General features: G+C 40.3%; 4 protein-coding genes across 21 annotated transcripts in view; 1 reads left to right on the top strand and 3 right to left on the bottom strand.

Annotated features, from left to right (window-relative positions):
- pde11a (phosphodiesterase 11a) overlaps positions 1-7664 on the bottom strand; it is a 154103-nt gene extending 146439 nt beyond the window's left edge. For all 11 annotated transcript variants that reach the window (XM_061880172.1, XM_061880173.1, XM_061880174.1 and 8 more), the window contains exons 1-2: positions 5982-7664; positions 1450-1608 (exon numbers count right to left, since the gene is read on the bottom strand). In XM_061880172.1, the coding sequence (XP_061736156.1) occupies positions 1450-1608; positions 5982-6767 (945 nt within the window). In that variant the 5' untranslated portion in view covers positions 6768-7664. The remainder of the gene's footprint in view (positions 1-1449; positions 1609-5981) is intronic.
- A 3602-nt stretch (positions 7665-11266) lies between these two features.
- LOC133538497 (cytochrome c-b-like) lies at positions 11267-12603 on the bottom strand. Its single transcript, XM_061880186.1, has 3 exons — positions 12441-12603; positions 11699-11878; positions 11267-11644 (listed from the first exon to the last, which is right to left on the bottom strand). Exons 2-3 carry the CDS (start codon positions 11868-11870, stop codon positions 11499-11501), a joined length of 318 nt encoding a protein of 105 aa, XP_061736170.1. The 5' UTR covers positions 11871-11878; positions 12441-12603; the 3' UTR covers positions 11267-11498.
- Positions 12604-23263: 10660 nt separating this feature from the next.
- LOC133538493 (oxysterol-binding protein-related protein 6-like) overlaps positions 23264-24514 on the bottom strand; it is a 54858-nt gene continuing 53607 nt past the window's right edge. The window contains exon 4 of the mRNA XM_061880171.1: positions 23264-23463. Within this exon, the coding sequence (XP_061736155.1) occupies positions 23352-23463 (112 nt within the window). The 3' untranslated portion in view covers positions 23264-23351. The remainder of the gene's footprint in view (positions 23464-24514) is intronic.
- Positions 23449-24514, top strand: part of osbpl6 (oxysterol binding protein-like 6) — an 86111-nt gene continuing 85045 nt past the window's right edge. For 6 of the 8 annotated variants that reach the window (XM_061880170.1, XM_061880167.1, XM_061880169.1 and 3 more), the window contains exon 1: positions 23450-23715. The gene's annotated coding sequence lies outside the window, so the exon portion shown is untranslated. Of the gene's footprint in view, positions 23716-24514 lie in introns of all 8 variants that reach the window. The other 2 variants (XM_061880164.1, XM_061880168.1) reach the window with 1 other exon arrangement.

Here is a 24514-nt window from a genome sequence, read left to right as displayed (position 1 = left end):
GCAATGTTGACACAAAGCTGCCATGCAGGCTGTTTTTTTTTTCTTTTGTCTTTATTTTACCATGTAAAAAACATCTTTACCATGAATTGATTAACGTGGACCCCGACTTAAACAAGTTGAACAACTTATTGGGGTGTTACCATTTAGTGGTCAATTGTACGGAATATGTACTGTACTGTGCAATCTACTAACTACAAGTTTCAATCAATCAATTATTTATTTTTATTTTTTTTGCCATTGCTCAAAACAAAAAGTAGTGACAAAAAAATACATGTTATAATGAATTATTTTCAAAGCTCCAATTAGTTCAAAAATTTCACTTTGAAATGTTTTATGTGGTAAATATTGCATATATTGTGCAGTTGCCATATAAAAACAAAGTTTTCTTTGACAAAAGAGCATAAAACAAACAAAATAATAGTTAAAACGTAAAATTGAAAGATATATCTGAAGTTGATCTTGTAACTTAAGTGTTGACAGTTAAAAAAAAAAAAAAACCCTAATAAAATATATCACTTTCTGAGTGGGGCACCTTTTGGATACCAAATATATTTAGTTGTATTTTATTTATCTTTTCACTGTGATTACTCAAAAATAATAAATAATTAAAATCAATGGTGTCCTGCATTATTGATCTTTTAGGGCTCTAATGACTAAATACTGCATATTTCAGTTTTACTATTAAAAAAACAAAGATGTTTTTGACAAAAATGCCATAAAACTTTTTTTTTTTTTAAATTGATATAGAGATTTACTGTAAGCGTTAAATAAAAAATAATAATAAAAAAATTACTTATTTTTAACATTTTATTAACTCAGACCCTTTATAGTCCCCAGGACCCCTAAAGGTAAAATCTTTTTTTAAATCCCTATATTTTGTTGTGGTTTGAAAATGAAAAATATCAAAATGGCCTCTGGATGCTTTAATTTTTCCGTGTGGAAAAAGTTTGGACACCCCCGAGTTAAACAGAGCCTCATTGCTAATGTGAGATTAGGCCAGTTCTACTGATTGCCTTGACGACAATGAAATGGCACCACATAAAGAAGCTGAAATCAGTTAAGACACAAACATTAACTTATTGCAGTGCAGCCAAGAAACACGTTACCAATTTAAGATAAGACTTTTTTGGAATAAATGAATACCTGTGCTAGAATAGGTTGTGAATGCAGGTTAGTGCTTAGGCAAGCATAGCAGTAGGCCTTGCCGGCCCTGACGGCCCACCGTTGCCTTCAAAGGAACACCCCCCATGCTTAAAAATGGAATGATTCCAATAAGAGCCCATTGTTTTGGTGAGTGTTAAGCTTGACCTTTAAACAAATGGAATTTCCTTTGAGGAAAGATGTGTAAATGTCTCTGAGAAAATCAAACAGAGAGAAATAAAGTCTGAATATCGATATGTCCTCTAAATGGCAGCAGCCACCTGCTCCCCATCACAAAATGGAGATTACCTTTTCATCGTCTTCCGTGAAGAGTTCCCCATTTAAAGTCTTGTTGATGGCTTGAGCCACGCCAATGATCTCGCCATCGCTGTTGTGAATGGGCATGCACAGGAGCGACTTGGTCTTGTACCCTGTCAGCTTGTCAATTTCATCGCTGAACCGGCGATCCTGCAAGCCCACAGACAAGCACAGCACACAATCAGCACAGTGCTTCTCATCCCTTTTTCACTGTTGCACCTCCTGTGAACATTTTTTTATTCAAGTACCCCCTAATCAGAGCAATGCATTTATGGTTGGAAAAAAAAGAAATAAAGAAGTAAAATACAGCACTATGTCATCAGTTTCTGATTTATTAAATTGTATAACAGTGCAAAATATTGCTCATTTGTAGTGGTCTTTCTTCAACTATTAGGAAAAAAAGATATAAATATTTAAAAAAAACTTGTTGAAAAATAAACAAGTGATTGAATTATAAATAAAGGTTTCTCACATAGAAGTAATCATCAACTTAAAGTGCCCTCTTTGGGGATTGTAATAGAGATCCATCTGGATTCATCAACTTACTTCTAAACATTTCTTCACAAAAAATAAATCTTTAACATCAATATTTATGGAACATGTCCACAAAAAAATCGAGCTGTCAACACTGAATATTGCATTGTTGCATTTCTTTTCACAGTTTATGAACTTACATTCATGTTTTGTTGAAGTATTAGTCAATTAATATATTTATAAAGGATTTTTGAATCATTGCTATTTTTAGAATATTTCTGAAAAATCTCACGCACCCCTTGGCATACCTTCAAGTACCCCCATTTGAGAACCACTGAATTAGCACATCAAAATTGAGGCCTTTTGCGAGCGAACATTAGTTTATCTTCTGATTTCCATGTGGGGTACACCAGGGGTGACAAACCTTTCATACTGAGGGCTGCATACTGAACAATTAAAGAAGGTGAGGGCCACTTATTTGAAATTCTAAAACCAATCCAATGTACATCAGTGTATGCTAAACCTGTGGTCTCCAACCTCTTTGTAGCTGCGGACCGGTCAATGCTTGATCATTTGTCCCGCGGCGCGGGGGTGTGTTTTTTTTTTTTTAGGTTTTTTTTTGGTGCACTAATTGTAAGTGTATCTTTTTTTTATGTTGATTTAATTAAAAAAATTAAATAAAAAAAAAATGCATTAAAAATTATTTTGCGGCCCGGTACCAATCGAGCCGCGGCCCGGTGGTTGGGGACCACTGTGCTAAACTATTTGAAAAAAAACATTGTTATCTTAGCTTTTGTGTTATATGTGAAAAAGCAAGCCGCACTTTGGACAATGAAAATGTACAAATCATCAAAACCTCATATGTGGGACGATAAAAGTATGCAAAATTATTTTTCTTTGGTTCCGGCACTAGTATGGGATCCATCCATCCATTTTCTACCGCTTATTCCCTTTCGGGGTCGCGGGGGGCGCTGGCGCCTATCTCAGCTACAATCGGGCGGAAGGCAGGGTACACCCTGGACAAGTCGCCACCTCATCGCAGGGCCAACACAGATAGACAGACAACATTCACACTCACATTCACACACTAGGGCCAATTTAGTGTTGCCAATCAACCTATCCCCAGGTGCATGTCTTTGGAGGTGGGAGGAAGCCGGAGTACCCGGAGGGAACCCACGCATTCACGGGGAGAACATGCAAACTCCACACAGAAAGATCCCGAGCCTGGATTTGAACCCAGGACCTGGGGATAGGTTGATTGGCAACACTAAAATTGGCCCTAGTGTGTGAATGTGAGTGTGAAAGTTGTCTGTCTATCTGTGTTGGGCCTGTGATGAGGTGGCGACTTGTCCAGGGTGTACCCCGCCTTCCGCCCGATTGTAGCTGAGATAGGCGCCAGCGCCCCCCGCGACCCCAAAAGGGAATAAGCGGTAGAAAATGGATGGATGGATGGATGCTGATAAGTTTACATATTTTTGTGTGGCTGAAGTTCAGAACAAATTTTTCTCCAAACTAAAGTACTTTTGTATTGTAAAAATAGAACAGTGTTTCATATTTTGGCAACGCTTATCCATTTTATATATATATTTTTTTTAAATAAACTAATTAAATTAGTTGAGTATGCTGATAAGTTTACATATTTTTGCGTGGCTCAAGTTCAGAACAAATTTCCTCCAAACTAAAGTACGTTTGTATTGTAAAAATAGAACAGTGTAACCTATTTTGGCAACTTTTATCCATTTTATATATATTTTTTAAATGCAGCAATTAAATTAGTTGAGTATGCTGATACGTTTACATATTTTTGCGTGGCTCAAGTTCAGAACAAATTTCCTCCAAACTAAAGTACTTTTGTATTGTAAAAATAGGACATATTTTAGTAACTTTTACCCATTTTATATGAAAAAAGCACAGCGGGGTAGATCCTGCTGAAATCCAATGTATTGAATGAATACAGAATCCTTTTAAATTGGGAAAAAATTGTTTTTGAATCAAGAATCGTGTTGAATTGAAAAAAAAAATCAATTTTGAATCGAATATTGACACAAGAATCGATATTGAATCGAATCGTGGGACACCCAAAGATTTGCAGCCTTATGCAAGCCATTGCATTTTGGTGTTGGGGTCATGTGACTGTTAGTTGTCTTATTGTAATCTATCCATCCTTTTTATACCGCTTGTCCCTTTTGGGGTCGCGGGGGGGTCGCTGTAGCCTATCTCAGCTGCATTTGGGCGGAAGGCGGTGTACACCCTGGACAAGTCGCCACTTCATCACAGGGCCAACACAGATAGACAGACAACATTCACACACTAGGGACCATTTAGTGTTGCCAATCAACCTATCTCCAGGTGCATGTCTTTGGAGGTGGGAGGAGCCTATCCCCAGGTGCATGTCTTTGGAGGTGGGAGGAGCCTATCCCCAGGTGCATGTCTTTGGAAGTGGGAGGAAGCCGGAGTACCGAAGGGAACCCACGCAGTCACGGGGAGAACATCTAAACTCCACACAGAATGATACCGAGCCCGGAATTGAACCCAGGACTACTCAGGACCTTTGTATTGTGAGGCAGATGCACTAACCCCTGTACCACTGTGCTGCCCCTATATACAGATCACTGCAAGCCATTGCATTTTGGTGTTGGCGTCATGCGACTGTTGGTTGTTTAATTGCAACCTATCCATTTTCTACCGCTTGTCCCTTTTGGAGTCGCGGGGGGTCGCTGGAGCCTATCTCAGCTGCATTTGGGCGGATTGATTGATTGAAACTTTTATTAGTAGATTGCACAGTACAGTACATATTTCGTACAATTGACCACTAAATGGTAACACCCGAATAAGTTTTTCAACTTGTTTAAGTCGGTGTCCACGTTAATCAATTCATGGAAGGCGGGGTACAACCTGGACAAGTCGCCACCTCATCGCAGGGCCAACACAGGCAGACGGACAACATTCACACTCACATTCACACACTAGGACCAATTTAGTGTTGCCAATCAACCTATCCCCAGGTGTATGTCTTTGGAGGTGGGAGGAAGCCGGAGTACCCGGAGAGAACCTACGCAGTCACGGGGAGAACATGCAAACTCCACACAGAATGATACCGAGCCCGGAATTGAACCCAGGACTACTCAGGACCTTCGTATTGTGAGGCAGATGCACTAACCCCTGTAGCACTGTACCGCCCCTATGTACAGATCACTGCAAGCCATTGCATTTTGGTGTTGGCGTCATGCGACTGTTGGTTGTTTTATTGCAATCTATCCATTTTCTACCGCTTGTCCCTTTTGGAGTCGCGGGGGGTCGCTGGAGCCTATCTCAGCTGCATTTGGGCGGATTGATTGATTGAAACTTTTATTAGTAGATTGCACAGTACAGTACATATTTCGTACAATTGACCACTAAATGGTAACACCCCAATAAGTTTTTCAACTTGTTTAAGTCGGGGTCCACGATAATCAATTCATGGAAGGCGGGGTACAACCTGGACAAGTCGCCACCTCATCGCAGGGCCAACACAGGCAGACGGACAACATTCACACTCACATTCACACACTAGGACCAATTTAGTGTTGCCAATCAACCTATCCCCAGGTGTATGTCTTTGGAGGTGGGAGGAAGCCGGAGTACCGAAGGGAACCCACGCAGTCACGGGGAGAACATGCAAACTCCACACAGAATGATACCGAGCCCGGAATTGAACCCAGGACTACTCAGGACCTTCGTATTGTGAGGCAGATGCACTAACCCCTGTACCACTGTGCCGCCCCTATGTACAGATCACTGCAAGCCATTGCATTTTGGTGTTGGCGTCATGCGACTGTTGGTTGTTTAATTGCAATCTAGTAATAACTAAAAGTCTGTGATTAGCTGGCGACTTGTCCAGGATGTACACCGCCTTCTGCCCGATTGTAGCTGAGATAGGCACAAGCGCCCCCCATGACCCCAAAGGTACTAAGTGGTAGGAAATGGATGGATGGATGGATAATTAAAAGTGCAATAACTCAATGTTCCATCCAGTGGGGAATAAAAGACATGATCATGATCAGAGTCACCTGGTAGGCGTCAGGAATGTTGACGGTCTCTCCGTGCTCCGCCACGTACCCGATTATTCCTTTCCCCCAGGGGACCTGCACCTCGTCCGAGTTCATGGAGGGCAGCACGGTGGTGCCCGCATGCACGTCAAAGAACTTGGACACCAGCGTCTTCTTGTTGCCGGTGCCCTCCACCAGGAACAGGGAGCCCCGGTCCGCGTCCACCATGATGCACACGAAGACCAGGATCTTGTAGCTGAGGCTCGTCAGGTCCAGGTCGTTGGAGATGTCCTTGACGAGCTCCAGGAAGAACTCCCTCTCGTGGTTCTCCTTGAGGTAATATTTGAAGTCCACGGCCGTGGACGGGTACTGGGGGATGTTGACCCTGGACTCCAGCAGCGCGCTGAGGATGTGCGCGGTGGTGGGCGGCAGGGAGCTCGCCTTCCTCAGCAGGGCTCGCCGCCGCATGCTGCTCAGCGGCTCTTGCGCCCGCGAGTTGACGTGCTCGTCGTAGGTTCGGTTGACGTTGACGGCTTTGGAGCGGGCGAAAGTTTTCCGCAGCTCTCTCTGCGAGGCCCGGCGCTGCAGACCATCACACCTGCTCGCCCAGCTGTCCTTCGGCGCGGCGCCCTTGTCGTCCCTGCGCTCGCCCGACGCCGCCGGACCCTTGGTGGCTGGGTGGTTCTTCAGCCACTTCTCCACCATGCCATAGGTGCCCTTTCTGTGCAAGTACTCCTCGAACAACTCCGGGTGCGAGTCCAAGAAAGTTTCCACGTCAGAGAAACGCACCATGTTTGCCAGCGCCATACCGGGTCTGCAGACGCTCCTCTGTCAACCACAGCCACCAAGTCGCACGGGGAAAGATCATCTATGAGGCTTTGCTGGGGGTCCGGGTTAGAGAATCATCAGGGGTCCAAACAATTCGCGCCAAAATATCACCCTTTTAGGTCATCTTCCAAGTTGATTGGCAGACCACAGTGCAGGACATGAGATCTGGAAGCGAGCATCCCTCGGTGCGTCTGTCTTGTGCGCAAATGACTGTGTTGGCTGACGTCACACTGCCAGCATCCAAGCATCCGATTCCAGTGGACATGTCCAGGTCTCACCCGTTTCCCACAGTCGCTCCAAAATTGTTAGGAAGGATTTGAAAAAAAAAAAAAAAAACTGTCACAGTTAGGTTTTTTATTTATTTATTCTAAAACAGTGGTCCCCAACCACCGGTTCGGGCACCGATACCGGTACATGACGCATTTGCTACCGGGCCGCAGAGAAATAATTTCTCCGACTTAACTTTGCACTGTCCCACTAGACTAGTGGTTCTTATCAATCAATCAATCAATGTTTATTTATATATCCCCAAATCACAAATGTCTCAAAGGACTGCACAAATCATTACGACTACAACATCCTCGGAAGAACCCACAAAACCTTGTTGGAGGTACCGAACCCCACCAGTTATATTCGCCCATTCATCGAACCCTTCTTTAGTGAAAAATAAAATGTTTTGTTATTAATTTAATCCATCCATCCATCCATTTCTACCGCTTATTCCCTTTTTTGGGGTCGCGGGGGGCGCTGGCACCTATCTCAGCTACAATCAGGCGGAAGGCGGGGTACACCCTGGACAAGTCGCCACCTCATCGCAGGGCCAACACAGATAGACAGACAACATTCACACTCACATTCACACACTAGGGCCAATTTAGTGTTGCCAATCAACCTATCCCCAGGTGCATGTCTTTGGAGGTGGGAGGGGCCTATCCCCAGGTGCATGTTTTGGGAGGTGGGAGGAAGCCGGAGTACCCACGCATTCACGGGGAGAACATGCAAACTCCACACAGAAAGATCCCGAGCCTGGATTTGAGCCCAGGACTGCCGGAACTTCGTATTGTGAGGCAGACGCACTAACCCCTCTGCCACCGTGAAGCCCCTATTAATTTAATCATAATTCATAAATATTAATCATGAAATAATGTTGTTATATTAAATCAATACTAATAAAGATATATTTAACAAACAGAAAGTTACATGATCCCATGTTTACATCTCATTGTGCAACATGTGAATGTTTTAGTGGGAACAAAATGCCACATCTGAACGTGGTACAAATTATGAAAAACAATATTTTTTTTATTATTGTCATAGTAAATGGGTCAAAATACTTCTATTAGAAAATAATCTCAGGGAAATGACTACTGCCATTTGATTATAATAAAAATAACAAGTTATATTAGAAAATAATCTCAGGGAAATTACATTGTTTGGGGGTATCCATAATACGCCGATAGGGAGAAGTTTTTATTTACACGATGAGTCAGGTGCGTCTTCACCTCCACGGTGGAGGCTCTGCAGAACCACTGAGGCCGACTCACCGAACCCCTAGGGTACAATCGAACCCGGGTTAAGAACCACTGCACTAGACCCACCAATAAGCTTACAATCGTATATAAAAGCATTTAACAAATTATTGCCGCCGAACACTTTTTTAGAAGATGAATACAGGCTCATAACTTGTGAGGCTTTGGATATTTCTCATTTCTGAGAGCTCAAACCACGGGCAAAGGTTTTTGTGTGTCTGTATGCGCCCGAATGCAGCTGAGATAAGCTCCAGCACCCCCCGCAACCCTGTAAGGGACAAGCGGTAGGAAATGGATGGATATATGCGGAGTAAATCTCTGGAATAAACCTGATTTACAACACAAGCAATGCCAAACTATTAATCAACTAAAATTGTTATACAAACACCGGGTTTGGTTCAAATATGGAGATGAGGGTCTTTAATTTGGGGCAGCACGCTGGGAGAGGGGTTAGTGAGTCCGCCTCACAATACGAAGGTCCTGAATAGTCTTGGGTTCAATCCCGGGGTCGGGATCTTTCTGTGTGGAGTTTGCATGTTCTCCCCCTGACTGCGTGGGTTCCCTCCGGGTACTCCGGCTTCCTCCCACCTCCAAAGACATGCACCTGGGGATAGGCCCCTCCCACCTCCAAAGACATGCACCTGAGGATAGGCCCCTCCCACTTCCAAAGACATGCACCTGGAGATAAGTTGATTGGTAACACTAAATGGTCCCTAGTGTGAATGCTGTCTGTCTATCTGTGTTGGCCCTACGATGAGGTGGCCACTTGTCCAGGCTGTACCCCGCCTTCCGCCCAATTGTAGCTGAGATAGGCACCAGCGACCCCAAAGGGAATAATCGGTAGAAAATGGATAGTTGGCCTTTAATTTGACCTGCTGTTGTACTCTGTCTCAAAGTGTCAACATGTGCTCAATGTTTCTTTGCCATTACTGCTATGTTGTCTCTTACCATTTTTGGTACATCCATTCTTCCTACATTGTTGATACAAATTATTGTTACAGTGCAATAATTATTGTCACCTGTGTTAAAGCCACTGTGATGCAACATTTGTATAAACAAAGAAACAGTGAAAGTCAATGTATTCATCACTGAATGGAGAACTGGGGGTGGTATTAAATAAGTTATCTTCTTCCCACTCCCTTCCAGGCAAAACTGGACCATCATGTTCACATACTGTACATTACCTTTTGCATTACAGTAATTTGTATTATTACACGTCGTCAACTTTGTACTTTTTTTTGTCATTGCTTGAAATAAATGAAAATATTTATACAATAAAACTCCTCTTAGGAAGTTGCCATTTGTTATAACTCTGTGACATGACACCATTAATGAACATATCCAATACAAATATGACAGATTGTAGTCCTTCTGCATCTCATTGCAAAGAAACAAGCTCAGGGCTCCCACTAATTCAGCGTTAAAGAGAATAGTTTTTTTTCATGCGCTTATTTTTGCTCTATTTACCCGGCATAAGTGGAAAAAGCAAATAATGCCTACATTAAACTGGTCCTTGGCGCAAAAAAGTTTGGAGACCAGTGTTCTAGAAGACTCTTGCATGTATGGAGATTGTACTTTAATTATTTCAGATAAAATTTATATTTAAATTCCAGCAGCAATGTACAGTATTGTAAATATGTGTATATTGCACATTTAAAATGTATTGCACTGTTATTTGTTGCAGTTTATTTCAGTATTGTTATTGTTTAGCGTCTTGTCATCTTAGTAACTCCCCCTCACCCCTTGAGAGTTGTAAAGGAGTGTTTTAGTCTATTAGTCCATGACAATGTAATTACAGTACAACCAGTCTCAGCCCAAGTACTGCCCAAAATCTTTAGAGTTGTTGTTTTTTTAAATAATTGGGAGTTTTAGTATAATATTGGTGGGAAAATGCTGCCAATTTTTACGCTCCTGATTTTGTGCTGTTGCTTTTTTTCAACACTAGAGGGCACTACAATACATCTAAATGGGCTCATCTGGATGGGTGTGTCTCATTTACTGTACGTACTCTTGAGGTGAGATAGTGACTGCTATTATACAGTTTTTGTTTAAAATACAATACCTCACAAAAAATAATGGAAGTTTGACTTCAGCATGACATTTAAAAATTAAGCTAAAATGTATGTTAACTTTTACAGATGACTTTCAGGCTTTTGAATGCACAAATGGTAGAAAATGGATGGATGAATGTTCATCTGTATAATGTTTCGATCCTTTCAGCACAAGTAGCTGTTGTCTAACATGGAGCTTGACGACACAAATCAGGCCAAGTGTTTCCTATATTTCCAGAAAAATGCATGCCTACGCCTTTGTGAATCATCCACTTTCTCTGATGCAATCAGCTGATGAGACACTGTAACCACTTGCCTCTGGAAACATCCTGTTTTAAAGCCTTAGTTGTGGCATTCATAGCATGGCAAAATGTCAACACTGTTGAGAACGTTTTAAATATAAATTATAATTGAACCAATATGTGTATTGGTCTATTCATGGATCACACACCTACTTCGAATCTTGGCATTGTTAAAGAACAGCAAGTTGTGCAATAAGTACTAAAGCATTCAACACTTAAACATGTGCGTTCAAAAGTTTAGAGAGAGTCTTCGACTGTAAAAGTGGTAGTGCCTTTAAAGTTCACCTTGAAAATTCAAGTCTCACTTTAGGGATATAATTACATCAAAGATATGTCATTAATGTGGTACATTTATTTTATACACTTAACTTTAAAACATGCCTGAATTCTTGGAGACGTCCAATGGAGGAAGTTACACTACATACGACTGTTAAACCTCTGCAACAGGAATTAAGCAAATCACTTGTCTAATATTCAACTGAAATATTGAAGTCCTAACAAACACAAGCTATTGGTTTGTTTTGTTTCACTTACAGTTCAACAGAAACAAAACTAGCATGCTCAAAATGAAGACAGACAAATAACAGATTTATGGATAAAATATAAGTGTCTTTATCGCTTCCATGCACTTTACAGTCTGAATACAGTACATTGTTTAATAACTTATTCTAAAAAAACAAAAACCAGGGATTATCATTCGCTCCACAAAGGATGTGTATCATGTCACACACATACAGCTAGTAAATATGGTAAGTTTGCACGGCTTTCGGAAAACAGGCAACTTTCCCTGGTTTTTAACATGAAAATTCGTCTCAACGGTAGCTATTTTTAAGAGGTTGCAGATTTAAGGTATTCTATAAGGTCAGCACGTTCATTCTTCTTCTTGATGCCAGCGAAGATCATCTTCGTTCCAGGAATGTATTTTTTGGGATTCTCCAAATAAACATTCAGGGTTTCCTCATCCCAGATAATGCCTGAAAGAAAATAATGTTGGTACCAAATTTAACATTTAGACATGGACTTCTTACCTTTGCTCTTGTTTGCGTCCGTATAGGAGTAGCCTTCGGCCTGGCCTGTTTTGCGACCAAACAAACCCCACAGGTTTGGCCCGACCTTGTGTTTGCCTCCATTCTCCACAGTGTGACATTGAGAACACTTCTGGACAAAGGACTTTTTCCCTTTGTTGACGTCTCCAGGCATTTTTTCTTCTGTAAATACACATACTTTAAATGTTATCGTTTTAAGCTTTAGAAATAATGTATTTACTTAATCGTGAAATAACCCGATTTGTCTATTGTGCGTCATTGTGCACATTCCACCACTAGGGGGAGCTCGTGTACAAGTTATGCAATTGACCGGTTGAATAACTTGCTTTCTAAGGAAACTTTAAAAAAACACACTGTAGAGCTTTTATAAAACACACTATATAATACCAAACAGAAAAAAAGCCTACAACAGTTTTAAAATGTAATAAAGAATACCTGAGAATGACTGACTAAAAACTAAACTGTGTATCGACATTAAATAATAGGCAGTAGCTCAGCTGTGTAATATTGTTAATAAGATAATACATAATAGTACACATTTTGCTAAATGTTAAGTCTACAACTTACCCATCCGGGCAGTAATGAAAAGGAAATCATTTAACGGTAGACCGGTATGAGTCACCCTGTCTAAGGTGACCGCTGTCGTTCGGCGAATAAAACTTATCTACTGCACGAATAAGAAGACTGAAAAATAGTGTATATGATAGCCATCTTTCTCACTTACCTTTAAACGGCGTCGAGTTCACCAACTGTAGAAGGTTTTATTCCTATAGGTCTTGTCTCCGAAGGACACCGGCAACTAACAGACACGTGCTCTCTTCCTTGTGCGGAGACGCTAGTGGACACGTCATCGGTCACATGCCCAACTACGTCATTTCGGTCACATGACCAATTACGTCATTCGGTCCTTACAGAGGTTACCAAATAGGACAGCAAGCACGTTACAAAACTCAAGGAAGGTCCAGAAACCATCCAAAAACTAAAATTGTTGCATAGTTAAATTTTCTGTTACTAAGAAGTTCCCACTTAAAAACACTCTATTGTGAAAAAAACAAAAGGTAAGTACAGGCATATCTAAAAAACAAAACAAAAAAAAAAACAAAGTTCTCTGATTTCAGTAGTACAATTTTAAAAGTCAAACAGTACCACAGTTTCTCTACAAAGTGAAATATTTCAAGCATCTGTTTTTAATAATTCTAATTATTAGACTAGACTTAGACTTACTTTTTATTGTCATTCAAATTTGAACTTTACAGCACAGATAAGAACGAAATTCCGTTACATAAGGTAGGATAAAAAAAAAAAGCAATAAGGTGCATGTATAATTAAATAAATATATATAAATAATATATAAATGTATATATAAATTGTGAATGTTGTCTGTCTATCTGTGTTGGCCCTGTGATGAGGTGGCGACTTGTCCAGGGTGTACCCTGCCTTCCGCCCGATTGTAGCTGAGATAGGCGCCAGCGCCCCCCGCGACCCCGAAAGGGAATAAGCGGTAGAAAATGGATGGATGGATGGATGGATATATATATATATATATATACATATATATAAATAAATAAATAGATAACTGTACAGATAATTATATTGCACTTTTTCACGTGTCTACGTTATGGATGTATGTTATATTGTCTTTTTTATTCCAGCGAGTTCATCAATTTTGGGGGGAGTTGAGGGGATAATTAAATTATGATGCATTCAAGAGTCTTACAGCCTGAGGGAAGAAGCTGTTACAGAACCTGGAGGTTCTACTTCGGAGGCTGCGGAACCTCTTTATATTCTATGTTCTATTCTATTATAGGTTAGAGCTCATCAACCCCCCCCAACAATTAAAATCTAATACAATTTGAAAAATGGGCAACAGTTTCAACACAGTAAACTTTGTGATCTAATCAGCAAATTTACGGAAAAACCTTCCTGAGCCTTGCAAGCTGCTATATGTCACCAGCAGGTAGGAATGTATTTCTTTAGGGTTTTATCGATACGATACCCTTATCGATATTCTTTATCGATACCGGTATTTATCTTTACTCTTAACCAGGGATGTCCAAAGTGCGGCCCGGGGGCCATTTGCGGCCCGCAGGTCATTTTTAACGGCTCCATGGCACATTCTAAAAATATGATTAAATAAAATATGTTGCATGCACCTGGGGATAGGTAGATTGGCAACACTAAAATTGACCCTAGTGTGTTTGTTGTCTGTCTGTGTTGGCCCTGGGATGAAGTTGTTACTTGTCCAGGGTGTACACCGCCTTTGGCGCGATTGTAGCTGAGATAGGCTCCAGCGCCCCCCGTGACTCCGAAAGGAATAAGCGGTAGAAAATGGATGGATGGCTGTTGCATATTTTGCGTTTGCCGTATAAAAAACCAAGCTGTTTTTTTTTAAAGAAGGGCCTAAAACAAACAAACAAAAAGCATAAACAACAATAACACTTATAATTGACGGATAGATATGAAGTTGATCTCGAGACAATTGTGTTAAAAGTAAACAGTAAAAAAATGTATAATTTATTGTTTAACACTTTAATAATAATCCTGTTGGATACCCAATAATTTTGGTGTGATTTTTGTTTTTTTAAGTGTCATTGCTCAAAAAAACCCAAAAAATTAATATCAATGCTGTGATGAGTTATTGACCTTTTTAAGGCTTCAATTATTATATAATCTAAAATATTCCACATTTTATTGGATAAAAATATTGCATATTTTGTGTTTTTTCCACGAAAAAACAGGTTTTCTTTGACAACAATAGCATACAACTTAAATCTTTAAAAACGTTATATTGACAGAAAGACCTAATGTTGATCTAGAGATTTAAACCTTGAATAATAATAAAAATAATAATACTGAATAATGATATTTATAATATCATTATTATAATAATAATATTTTTTGACCAAAACCCTTTGGAGTCCCCGGGATCAAGCCTGAGTGGAGGCTTGAATGTATATTTGTTATACATATATTGTATTGGTTTTTGAAATAAAAAATATCAAAATGGCCCCCGCTTGCTTTGATGTTTTAGTGTGCGGCCCTTAGTGGAAAAAGTTTGGACACCCCTGCTCTTAACTGTACTATATATAGTTGGTGTTAGATATTAAAAAATGCACTTTTATACATGTTTTTATTGGTACAAGATTTTAAGAATATGTAACATCGAACAGCAGGGAAGTCTTAACAACATCTACTTTTTAGGTCTTAAACAAGTCAAACATGATTAAAGTGCAAAGTGAAATGTAGTAATATCATATTGTAAGACCACACAGATCCATCACTGTGTTTCTTCTATTCATTACAATTACACACAGCTGGAAATAATACTTATTTAGGCAGCGCACAGAACTTTTACGTGGTACTGTACTGTAAGGGTTGGAATTGGGGGTTAGGTCACCAAAATGATTCCAGAGCACGATCACTGCTGCTGCTCACTGCTCCCCTCACCTCCCAGGGGGTGCAACAATGGGATGGGTCAAATGCTGAGGGTAATTTCAGTGGTACTTTAACTTTAACTTTTGGTGGGTGTGAAGTTTACCAAGGTGTGTAAACGTGGCAACTCAAGACCTGGAAGCAAATGCTATGGATTAATATACAACTTAAATTTTTCACTTTTTTGAGTGGATTAATAGTGGCCTGTGGATTACTGGATTGCTTGACATTGGGCTTTAAGGGTCTTTTGAGGAGGAATTATTGTTGTGCTAAAAACTTTTGTGTAGTGTTGCTTCCCTATTTGTGAGTATTCCAAGCTGATTTCACATCCTAGAGATTGGACGGCGCAAAACTCTCCATTTTACAAAACCAAAGACAAACAACAAGAAATGTCTTCTTTGGATCAAAGCTCGCTTGTGGAAGACAGCATTTTCAGTTGAATGTGAAAAACATCAAGAAGGTTAAGGTTGTTTGTTCGAAGGTTAGTTCATCTGAATCAAAATTTAACGTTTAGGAGATTCCAAAGTTCCAGCTTTACGTCCATAAATACAAAGGATTACTTTAATCATTTGCTTTCCTCTATTATTTGCATTGCTCTTCAAGACATGTACTGTGGCCTACTGAAAAAATATATATATTTTTTTACGACTGGTAAACAAAAAGAAGTAGCTTAATGCAGTACAAAATTAGATCCCTGCTTCATTGACTACAGACCTAGTAAAGAAAGGAATTGTTTTTTTTTTTTATGAATAGTAAAGGGGTAGCTTGTGGTGGAACATAACATTATTTAAATAACTTTTCTGCTCTATTGTGGTGATCTATCTGGGGGATTACTGGTAGTAACAATGATAACATAAGTAAGGTTCTATTTTTCCTGGGATATTTGAATGTGTAGTCTACTGTATGTTGTGGCGGATTTTTTGCATTGACCTCCATTACTTGGTATCAACACGCACATCACAATTTTTGCCTTCCGCAACACGAGATCCATGAATGTAGTTCAGTAAAGTAGCCATCTCATAAGTGATAGCTGTGACAGATTTCCAGCATCCGGAAGGAAAGATATGCTCACTTTTTCTGAAATTCAAACGAGCGATAGCGGACATTACGGAATTACAGACGAAAGCGTGTGTGGCATGACAACAGTAACCAAAGGGAGGTTGGAAGTTGGAAGCGTTCATTGAATTCAATTAATTTCACTGCATGGCACTGATTTGAGATACGAGTGTTTCGAGTTACAAACTAGGTCTTGGAACCAACTGAACTTGTCAATTAAGTGTATGCTGTAAAAACCTGCAGCTAACTTCTGAAAGTCAGTGTATTAGCTAGTTAGTAATTACACACAGTCATTTTCTTAACCGGACAGACTTTTATGGTTAACCCTCAATCAGTAAACCACCTCTCCTGTCAAATCACAAATCATAAAGATTGGCTCCTACATTCTAAGAAAAGTCTCCAGTGGAGTGGATAATAATGAGCACTATAAACCTTTACAGTCACTCAAGGTTACTTTGACCGTTATATGAAAGAGTGACTGAGTTGGTCATTGGCTTATTTTTAAGTGTTATTATTCAACTCACATCCTAAGTATGTCTCTTAACGATTTCCTTTCATCAATCCTGCAGCGGTTGCTACATTAACGCCTCAAATCAACACAGTATAGGTTTTGTTGTTTGCTGTGGCTGCTTTTTTGATTTAGTTAACCTGCAATGACGCACATACCATGCTTCCTTTTTTAATCAAACAACACCACCATCTCAAAACAGGTGGCAAATGTATGTCTGCACAAGTGATTTGCATGCATAATTATTTTTCCTCAATGTAAACCAGTCATTGCACTGTATCATTCATGCAACAGTGATTATGCTGAAGCCAGCTTGCTCATTAATCAATGTAAGGGTATGTGTAGCTCTCAATTAATCCAATTTTACAACTCTTTCAAATCTACAGTACTTTACTAAAAATCCTTAAAAATCTAAGGAATCCCTGTTGCAAAATCTGTCTGGAGTTACCATGTGTTAGAATAATTATGTGTAAGTTATCACACAACTCTTATGCTTAAAGGCTGTTGCTATAATTAATATCAATTGTGCTGAAGTTGTACTTTTCTATCTGTGCAAAGGGACAACTTCCAATCTTGGATTGCGAGTCGTCTCGTATCAGTGTTTGTGTCCAGACCCGGCCGGCTGACTGCCAAGGGCGAACATGCTGTAGAGTACCTTGATGCAGACAAAGCAGAGACAGGGCGACATCACGAGTGTCAGCACATTTCCATTTCTGAATAATCATATATTGTGTCTAAATGTGGCCTCAGTGATGTGCAAAGGGACAACTTGTAATCTTGGATTGCGAGTCGTCTCGTATCAGTGTTTGTGTCCAGACCCGGCCTGCTGACTGCCAAGGGCGAACATAGAGTACCTTGACGCAGAAAAAGCATCTGCAGCCTCAGCGATGTAACCATGGACCTCCCGAATAAATAGTGGAGCACGTGGGCTGTGCCTCAGAGCATTGTTGGAACTGTAACTAAGTGTACAGCCCAATACGTCTCTCCTCATGAGTAAAATTTAACTTTTGTCTCTGCATGATTACTTGCTTTTTGTCTGTTTAATAGATGTCATAAGTGTTTGAACCTGACACCATGCAACCCCCCACGTGTTCTTCTGGTACTTGAGATTCCTCCTAAAAACATGCATGTTAGGCTACCAATTGTCTATAGGTGTGAATGTGAGTGTGAACGACTGCCAAATACTAAGAGGCTCCAGCTCTCCTGTGACCCTAGTACTGACAAGTGGAATAAAAGACAGATATTCATATGTACCATCACATATATTGAGGTTTTTTTTCAATATTTATGAATTAATGTATTTATTTACAAAGGTGAGCATATGATCTGTGTAAATTGGGTTTATGAAAAATAACTCCAGATTGAGAGTACAAACATTATTGGTAGTGCCTGTAAATAATTTTAACTAGTCATCCATCAGGTTTAGTATACATACCAGTAGTCTGACATTACACATTTGTGGTTTTGAAGGTAAATGAATTACAAAAAAAATCGATCCTGGTACTTAGCTTTTACTGTAGCTAGCCAGGACACTATGTACGTTTACATTACTACTTATATCCATCCATTAGTAAAATAAAATAGTGATTGGTCCTTCAAAGTGCCTGAGTAAAATATTATTAAGAATTACATTTCTTTTTATGTGTACAGGTAGTTGGCTTTCGAGCTGGGAGCATGACGTTTACTCTACTACTACGAGTAGTACTACTCCTACGAGTACTACGAGTACTAGATATAAATAGGAGCTTTGTGCATCAGTCGAATGTGTTATGTTATGTTATGTTATTGACATTAAACTTTGTGGAATAAACACCCCAGCGGTCTCCACTAAAATAATAAATACCAGGATTACACCATTTTTCTTGCTGATCCCTGATAGCGCAATGGCCAAGGTCATGTAGCCTTTTGTTCCAGAGGACATAGTTCGATCCCCAACCAGGACAGAAAAGGTCAGTGGAAAAATCATGATCATAATTAAAGCTAAAAAAATTTTTTTAATTGACTTTCCCTAAATATGTAAAATTATTCATATTCTCTTCCCATCTTATTTATCCTTGTTCCAGTGCTGTTGTTTTTAGTTTTAGTTTGTATCCAATCAGAATTGTTGGTAGCTTATGTTGCCATGCTGTACCAAATCTGCCAGAGGCCTTCAGGGTCGTGCGCTGTAAGTGAACGGGGACATACACTTGATAGACAGTTGTGATAGCCAATCAGATCACAAGTTGTTGACAGTAGATGTTCTGTTACAACTAAAAGTTGTAAACTCTTGCTGTTAGAGTGTGTCATGCTTTTCATTTAATTAACATTGTTACATGTATATGTGTCGCCATCATGTGGTCAGGGCAGTTTATATATCTTTGAGAAGTGTGTACTTTGAATCAAACTTAATTGACCGGCAGTTGCATAAGCCAAGCAGAGACATTTACGGTATATGTTTTAATTGCTGATGTGTTTTAATGGATTTCTAAATGCGCCAATAAATAACCGTTTTTGTATACTGTGGATGTGATTCAATGCCCAGTAGGGTGTGAATGTGTTCCTGAATAGTATTTCTCCAGCAATGATTATGTGGTGACATCAATGATGGTATTTTGAGAGGTAATCATTGAAGTCGGAGATCACAGGAAACACATAGCCCGCCACTGGAAAAGGTAAATATTAAATTAAATCATCATGCAATTTTGAAAAACCAGAGTAATGTTACCCTTTTTGTACAAAAAATCATTACTGAACTATTTATTTCCTGGGTATAATAATCAGAATCATGCATCTAATCCAGGGGTTGGCAACCTTTTGCATGAAAAGATCCACTTGGAGCCACCAAACCACTAAATTGAAGGTAACGCTTTAACGTATTGTCACATTCCGTGCCCAGCTTGTTCTTTCTTTGTGTATTTTGCATATTATTTAGTTACTGGTTTATTTCTATTTCCCCCCCCCGATTCTCTAAGTCAGTGGTCCCCAACCACCGGGCTGCGGCCCGGTACCGGGCCGCAAAATAATTTTTTATTAAAAAAAAAAAAAAAAAAAAAAAATTTTTAATTAAATCAACATAAAAAACACAATATACACTTACAAATAGTGCACCAACCACAAACAACTCCCTTTCTCATGACAAAAACGTCCCTTTTTCATGACAAAGAAGAAAAAAAAGGACACCCTCCCCCGGGCCGCGGGACAAATTATTAAGCGTTGACCGGTCCGCGGATACAAAAAGGTTGGGGACCACTGCTGTAAGTGACAAGCCACACTTTACTGTAGTCTACCTTTGCAGGATTATTTTCTTGGGATCCATTGTGCCACAGCTCAATCTCTTCTTCCGCCAATTTCTCCTTTTGTAAGTATTTCCAGTATGTATGCTCTATTCTATTTACAGCTAGTTTATGCTGCTGCATCAAGGCCAGCTGTCTTCCATCTTCCAGACCCTTTGGCGTGACGAACACCTCCAAAGAGTTCTAACCTTGCGTAGCAGCGATGCGGACCATAAAGGCTGTGTAATTGGTTGACTTTGATTACATTTCCTGTGTTGATACAATGCATTCAGAGGGTGCACAGCCTATCTTTGCAAACGCCTTTTACACAGATTTTAGATCAACATTTGCAATAAAAATGTTGTAACATAGCTTCATGATGTTATTGCTTCTAATTAAACCATAAAACCGAATAAATAACCATTCAAGAAGCGCCAACAATACTCCATTTACTTTTTGTGACCTGAATATTAACCAAGTATTAGCGATATTGTTATTATAAACGCTAATGTTAAGGACCTACATTTTGCAGCGCATTGATCAGAGATCAGCAACTTCCTTATTATGTTGTATTGACATCATGAGCTGGGGAGCTGCTTTCTCACCTCGGAGCTTGTGAAAGTTAGGTTATAAATCCTGTCTCACCTTGATTGTAAAATGATGTGATAATAAATGGACCGGGGGGGCCGTGTGGTTGGGGGGGCGGGGGGGTCCGCCCACATATGCGGCCCTCTACAAGGTTTCTCATAGTCATCCTCGTTGACATCCCACTGGGTTGTGAGTTTATCCTTGCCCTTTTGTGGGCTCTGAACCGAGGATGTTGTTGTGGCATGTGCAGCCCTTTGAGACACTTGTGATTTAGGGCTATATAAATAAATATTGATTGATTGAAAAGAAACACTTGAATTTCAGTGAATTACAGCCATATGTATGTATATATATATATATATATATATATATATATATATATATATAGGCAGCACGGTGGACAGGGGTTAGTGAGTCTGCCTCACAATACGAAGGGCCTGAGTTCAATCCCGGATCGGGATCTTTCTGTGCGGAGTTTGCATGTTCTCCCCGTGATTGCGTGGCTTCCTCCCACCTCCAAATACATGCACCTGGGGATAGGTTGATTGGCAACACTAAATGGTCCCTAGTGTGTGAATGTGAGTGTGAATGTTGTCTGTCTATCTGTGTTGGCCTTGCGATGAGGTGGCGACTTGTCCAGGGTGTAAACCGCCTTCCGCCCAAATGCAGCTGAGATAGGCTCTAGCGACCCCAAAAGGGACAAGCGGTAGAAAATGGATGGATGGATATATATATATATATATATATATATATATATATATATATACTGTATATCCATCCATTTTTTCCGCTTATCCAAGGTCGGGTCGCGGGGGCAGCAGCCTAAGCAGGGAAGTCCAGACTTCCCTCTCCCCAGCCACTTCGTCTAGCTCTCCCCGGGGGATCCCGAGGCGTTCCCAGGCCAGCCGGGAGACATAGTCTTCCCAACGTGTCCTGGGTCTTCCTCGTGGCCTCCTACTGGTTGGACGTGCCCTAAACACCTCCCTAGGGAAGCGTTCGGGTGGCATCCTGACCAGATGCCCGAACCACGTCATCTGGCTCCTCTCCATGTGGAGGAGCAGCGGCTTTACTTTGAGTTCCTCCCGGATGGCAGAGCTTCTCACCCTATCTTTAAGGGAGAGACCAATCACACGGCGGAGGAAACTCATTTGGGCCGCTTGTACCCGTGATCTTGTCCTTTCGGTCATGACCCAAAGCTCATGACCATAGGTGAGGATGGGAATGTAGATCGACCGGTAAATTGAGAGCTTTGCCTTCCGGCTCAGCTCCTTCTTCACCACAACGGATCGGTACAACGTCCGTATTACTGAAGACGCCGCACCGATCCGCCTGTCGATCTCACCATCCACTCTTCCCTCACTCGTGAACAAGACTCCTAGGTACTTGAACTCCTCCACTTGGGGCAGGGTCTCCTCCCCATCCTGGAAATTCACTGTGTGTTTATATATATATATATATATATATGTATGTCTTAATTGGATTATCTAGAGCAGGGGTCGGGAACCTTTTTGGCTGAGAGAGCCATGAAAGCCAAATATTTGAAAATGTATTTCTGTGAGAGCCATATACCATATTTTTCGGACTATATGTCGCAGTTTTTTTCATAGTTTGGCTGGGTGTCCAACTTATACTCAGGAGCGACTTATGTGTGAAATTATTAACACATTAACGTAATATATCAAATATTATTATTTGGCTCATTCATGTGAGGGATTAGACGTATAAGATTTCATGGGATTTATGGATTATGAGTGACAGATAGTTTGGTAAAGGTATAGCATGTTCTATATGTTATAGTTATTTGAATGACTCTTACCATAATATGTTAGGTTAACATAGCTGTTGGTTATTTATGCCTCATATAACCTACACTTATTCAGCCTGTTGTTCACTATTCTTTATGTATTTTACATTGCCTTTCAAATGTCTATTCTTGGTGTTGGGTTTTATCAAAAACATTTCCCTCAAAAATTCGATTTATACTCCAGTGCGACCTTCTTTATTATGCATTTTCGGCCGGTGCGACTTATACTCCGAAAAATACGGTGATATTTTTTAACACTGAATACAACTAAATGCGTGCATTTTTAAGTAAGACCAACATTTTTAGAGTAAAATAAGTATTATTATTTTTAATAACATTTTTATTCTGAAGCTAACCAATAATAAATAAAATACTTCTTAATGAGACTTCTTGAACTGGTGGGGTGGAAAAACGGATGGACGGATTAAAATGCATAAGCATGTTTTTATATTTTCCACGTTGTTTTTAACTTAAACAAGTTGAAAAACCTATTCGGGTGTTACCATTTAGTGTTCAATTGTACGAAATATGTACTTTACTGTGCAATCTACTAATAAAAGTTTCAATCCATCAATCAATCAATCAAAACTGTGATTACCAGCGGAATTATTCATTACTTATCGTGTTAAGCAATGTCAGCTAAGATTTATCTGAGAGCCAGATGCAGTCATCAAAAGAGCCACATCTGGCTCTAGAGCCATAGGTTCCCTACCCCTGATCTAGAGAATAGTAGAACTATATATATATATATATATATATATATATATATATATATATATATATATATATATATATATATATATATATATATAAATATATATGCATGCTTGGTTATGGATTGAAGTCATATCCAACAATTGCGGGAACGACTTTTTGCTGTCAATATCGGCTGCTGAGCTTCATTTTTTAATATTTTCTGCTGGTGGTGTGCCTCGGGATTTTTTCAATTAAATAATGTGCCTTGACTCAGGAAAGGTTGAAAAACACATACGTAGCCTACCTGTATGAGCGTGTGTGACTCCCTCGCCGTGTTTTGCGAGCAGCAGCAGCAGCATTTGTCCGCCATGATGGATTCCGTTCCGTTGCTTTCTTCCCGCCCAAAGCCGAGCTGCAGCAGGGAGGAGCAGACAGGCACAGTGCGGCTGAGCTGAGTCGAGCATCACAACTCGCGTTGAGGAAAACGGGCAAACACAGCACTTTTTTTTTCATCCCCTCCGACTTCTTAATACATCCTGGTCTTCTTACAAAACATGTCGGCTGAGGGAAATTGACGTACTGGATTTGAACGGCCATCGCTTCCCTCGATTGTTTCCTGCGCCAAGAAGCGTGAAGACATGGTCGTTACACCGCCGCCTCTGTGGTAAGGAAACACGCTCGCCTTTTTTGTGTTGTGTTCGAGATAATGCAGCTTGGCGTGGAGGTGAGCTCTCCCGGCAGCGGGGGAGAGCCAGCCTCCTTGTGTGTGTCATCACCGGGGAGCAGGCAGACATCACCACCTAGCTGCCTCGGCTAGCTCCTGCTGGGGGTGGCATGTCATCACTTTCATGGCTTAGTCTTTGCTGACATCTAACCTGTCCCAATTATTAGCCCTTAAAACAATTATAAGGCTAAAACAACAGCAGCAGCCAAAGACGTCATGACCTCTTTCACCTTTGCATGAATCCCAACTTACACAGCCTCTCCTAACCGTACTATCTGGGACTTGGGGACTATTTGATCATGTCGGGGCTAAAGAAAGTTATACAACTTAAAGTCCTACTGAAATGAAATGTTCTTATTTAAACGGGGACATCAGGTCCATTCTGTGTGTCATACTTGATCATTTCGCGATATTGCCGTATTTTTGCTGAAAGGATTTAGTAGAGAACATCGACGATAAAGTTTGCAACTTTTAGGTCGCTAATAAAAAAGCCTTGCCTGTACCGGAAGTAGCAGACGATGTGCGCGTGACGTCACGGGTTGTGGAGCTCCTCACATCCTCACATTATTTACAATCATGGCCACCAGCAGCGAGAGCGATTCGGACCGAGAAAGCGAGGATTTCCCCATTAATTTGAGCGAGGATGAAAGATTCGTGGATGAGAGTGAAGGACTAGGGAAAAAAAACAAAACTAGATGGCAGAGCGATTCAGATTAAACAAATTTACTAGGATAATTCT

This window comes from Nerophis ophidion, linkage group LG19 (genome assembly GCF_033978795.1).
Source record: "Nerophis ophidion isolate RoL-2023_Sa linkage group LG19, RoL_Noph_v1.0, whole genome shotgun sequence".
Taxonomy (NCBI): Eukaryota; Metazoa; Chordata; class Actinopteri; order Syngnathiformes; family Syngnathidae; genus Nerophis; species Nerophis ophidion.
This window is presented reverse-complemented; position numbering and strand designations above follow the sequence as displayed.

Coding starts and splice junctions, on each gene's coding strand:
- LOC133538497 (XM_061880186.1), bottom strand. CDS start 11,870: ATGCCTGGAGACGTCAACAAAGGGAAAAAGTCCTTTGTCCAGAAGTGT. Junction 11,645..11,698: donor GGACGCAAACAAGAGCAAAG/GTAAGAAGTCCA, acceptor ATTTTCTTTCAG/GCATTATCTGGGATGAGGAA.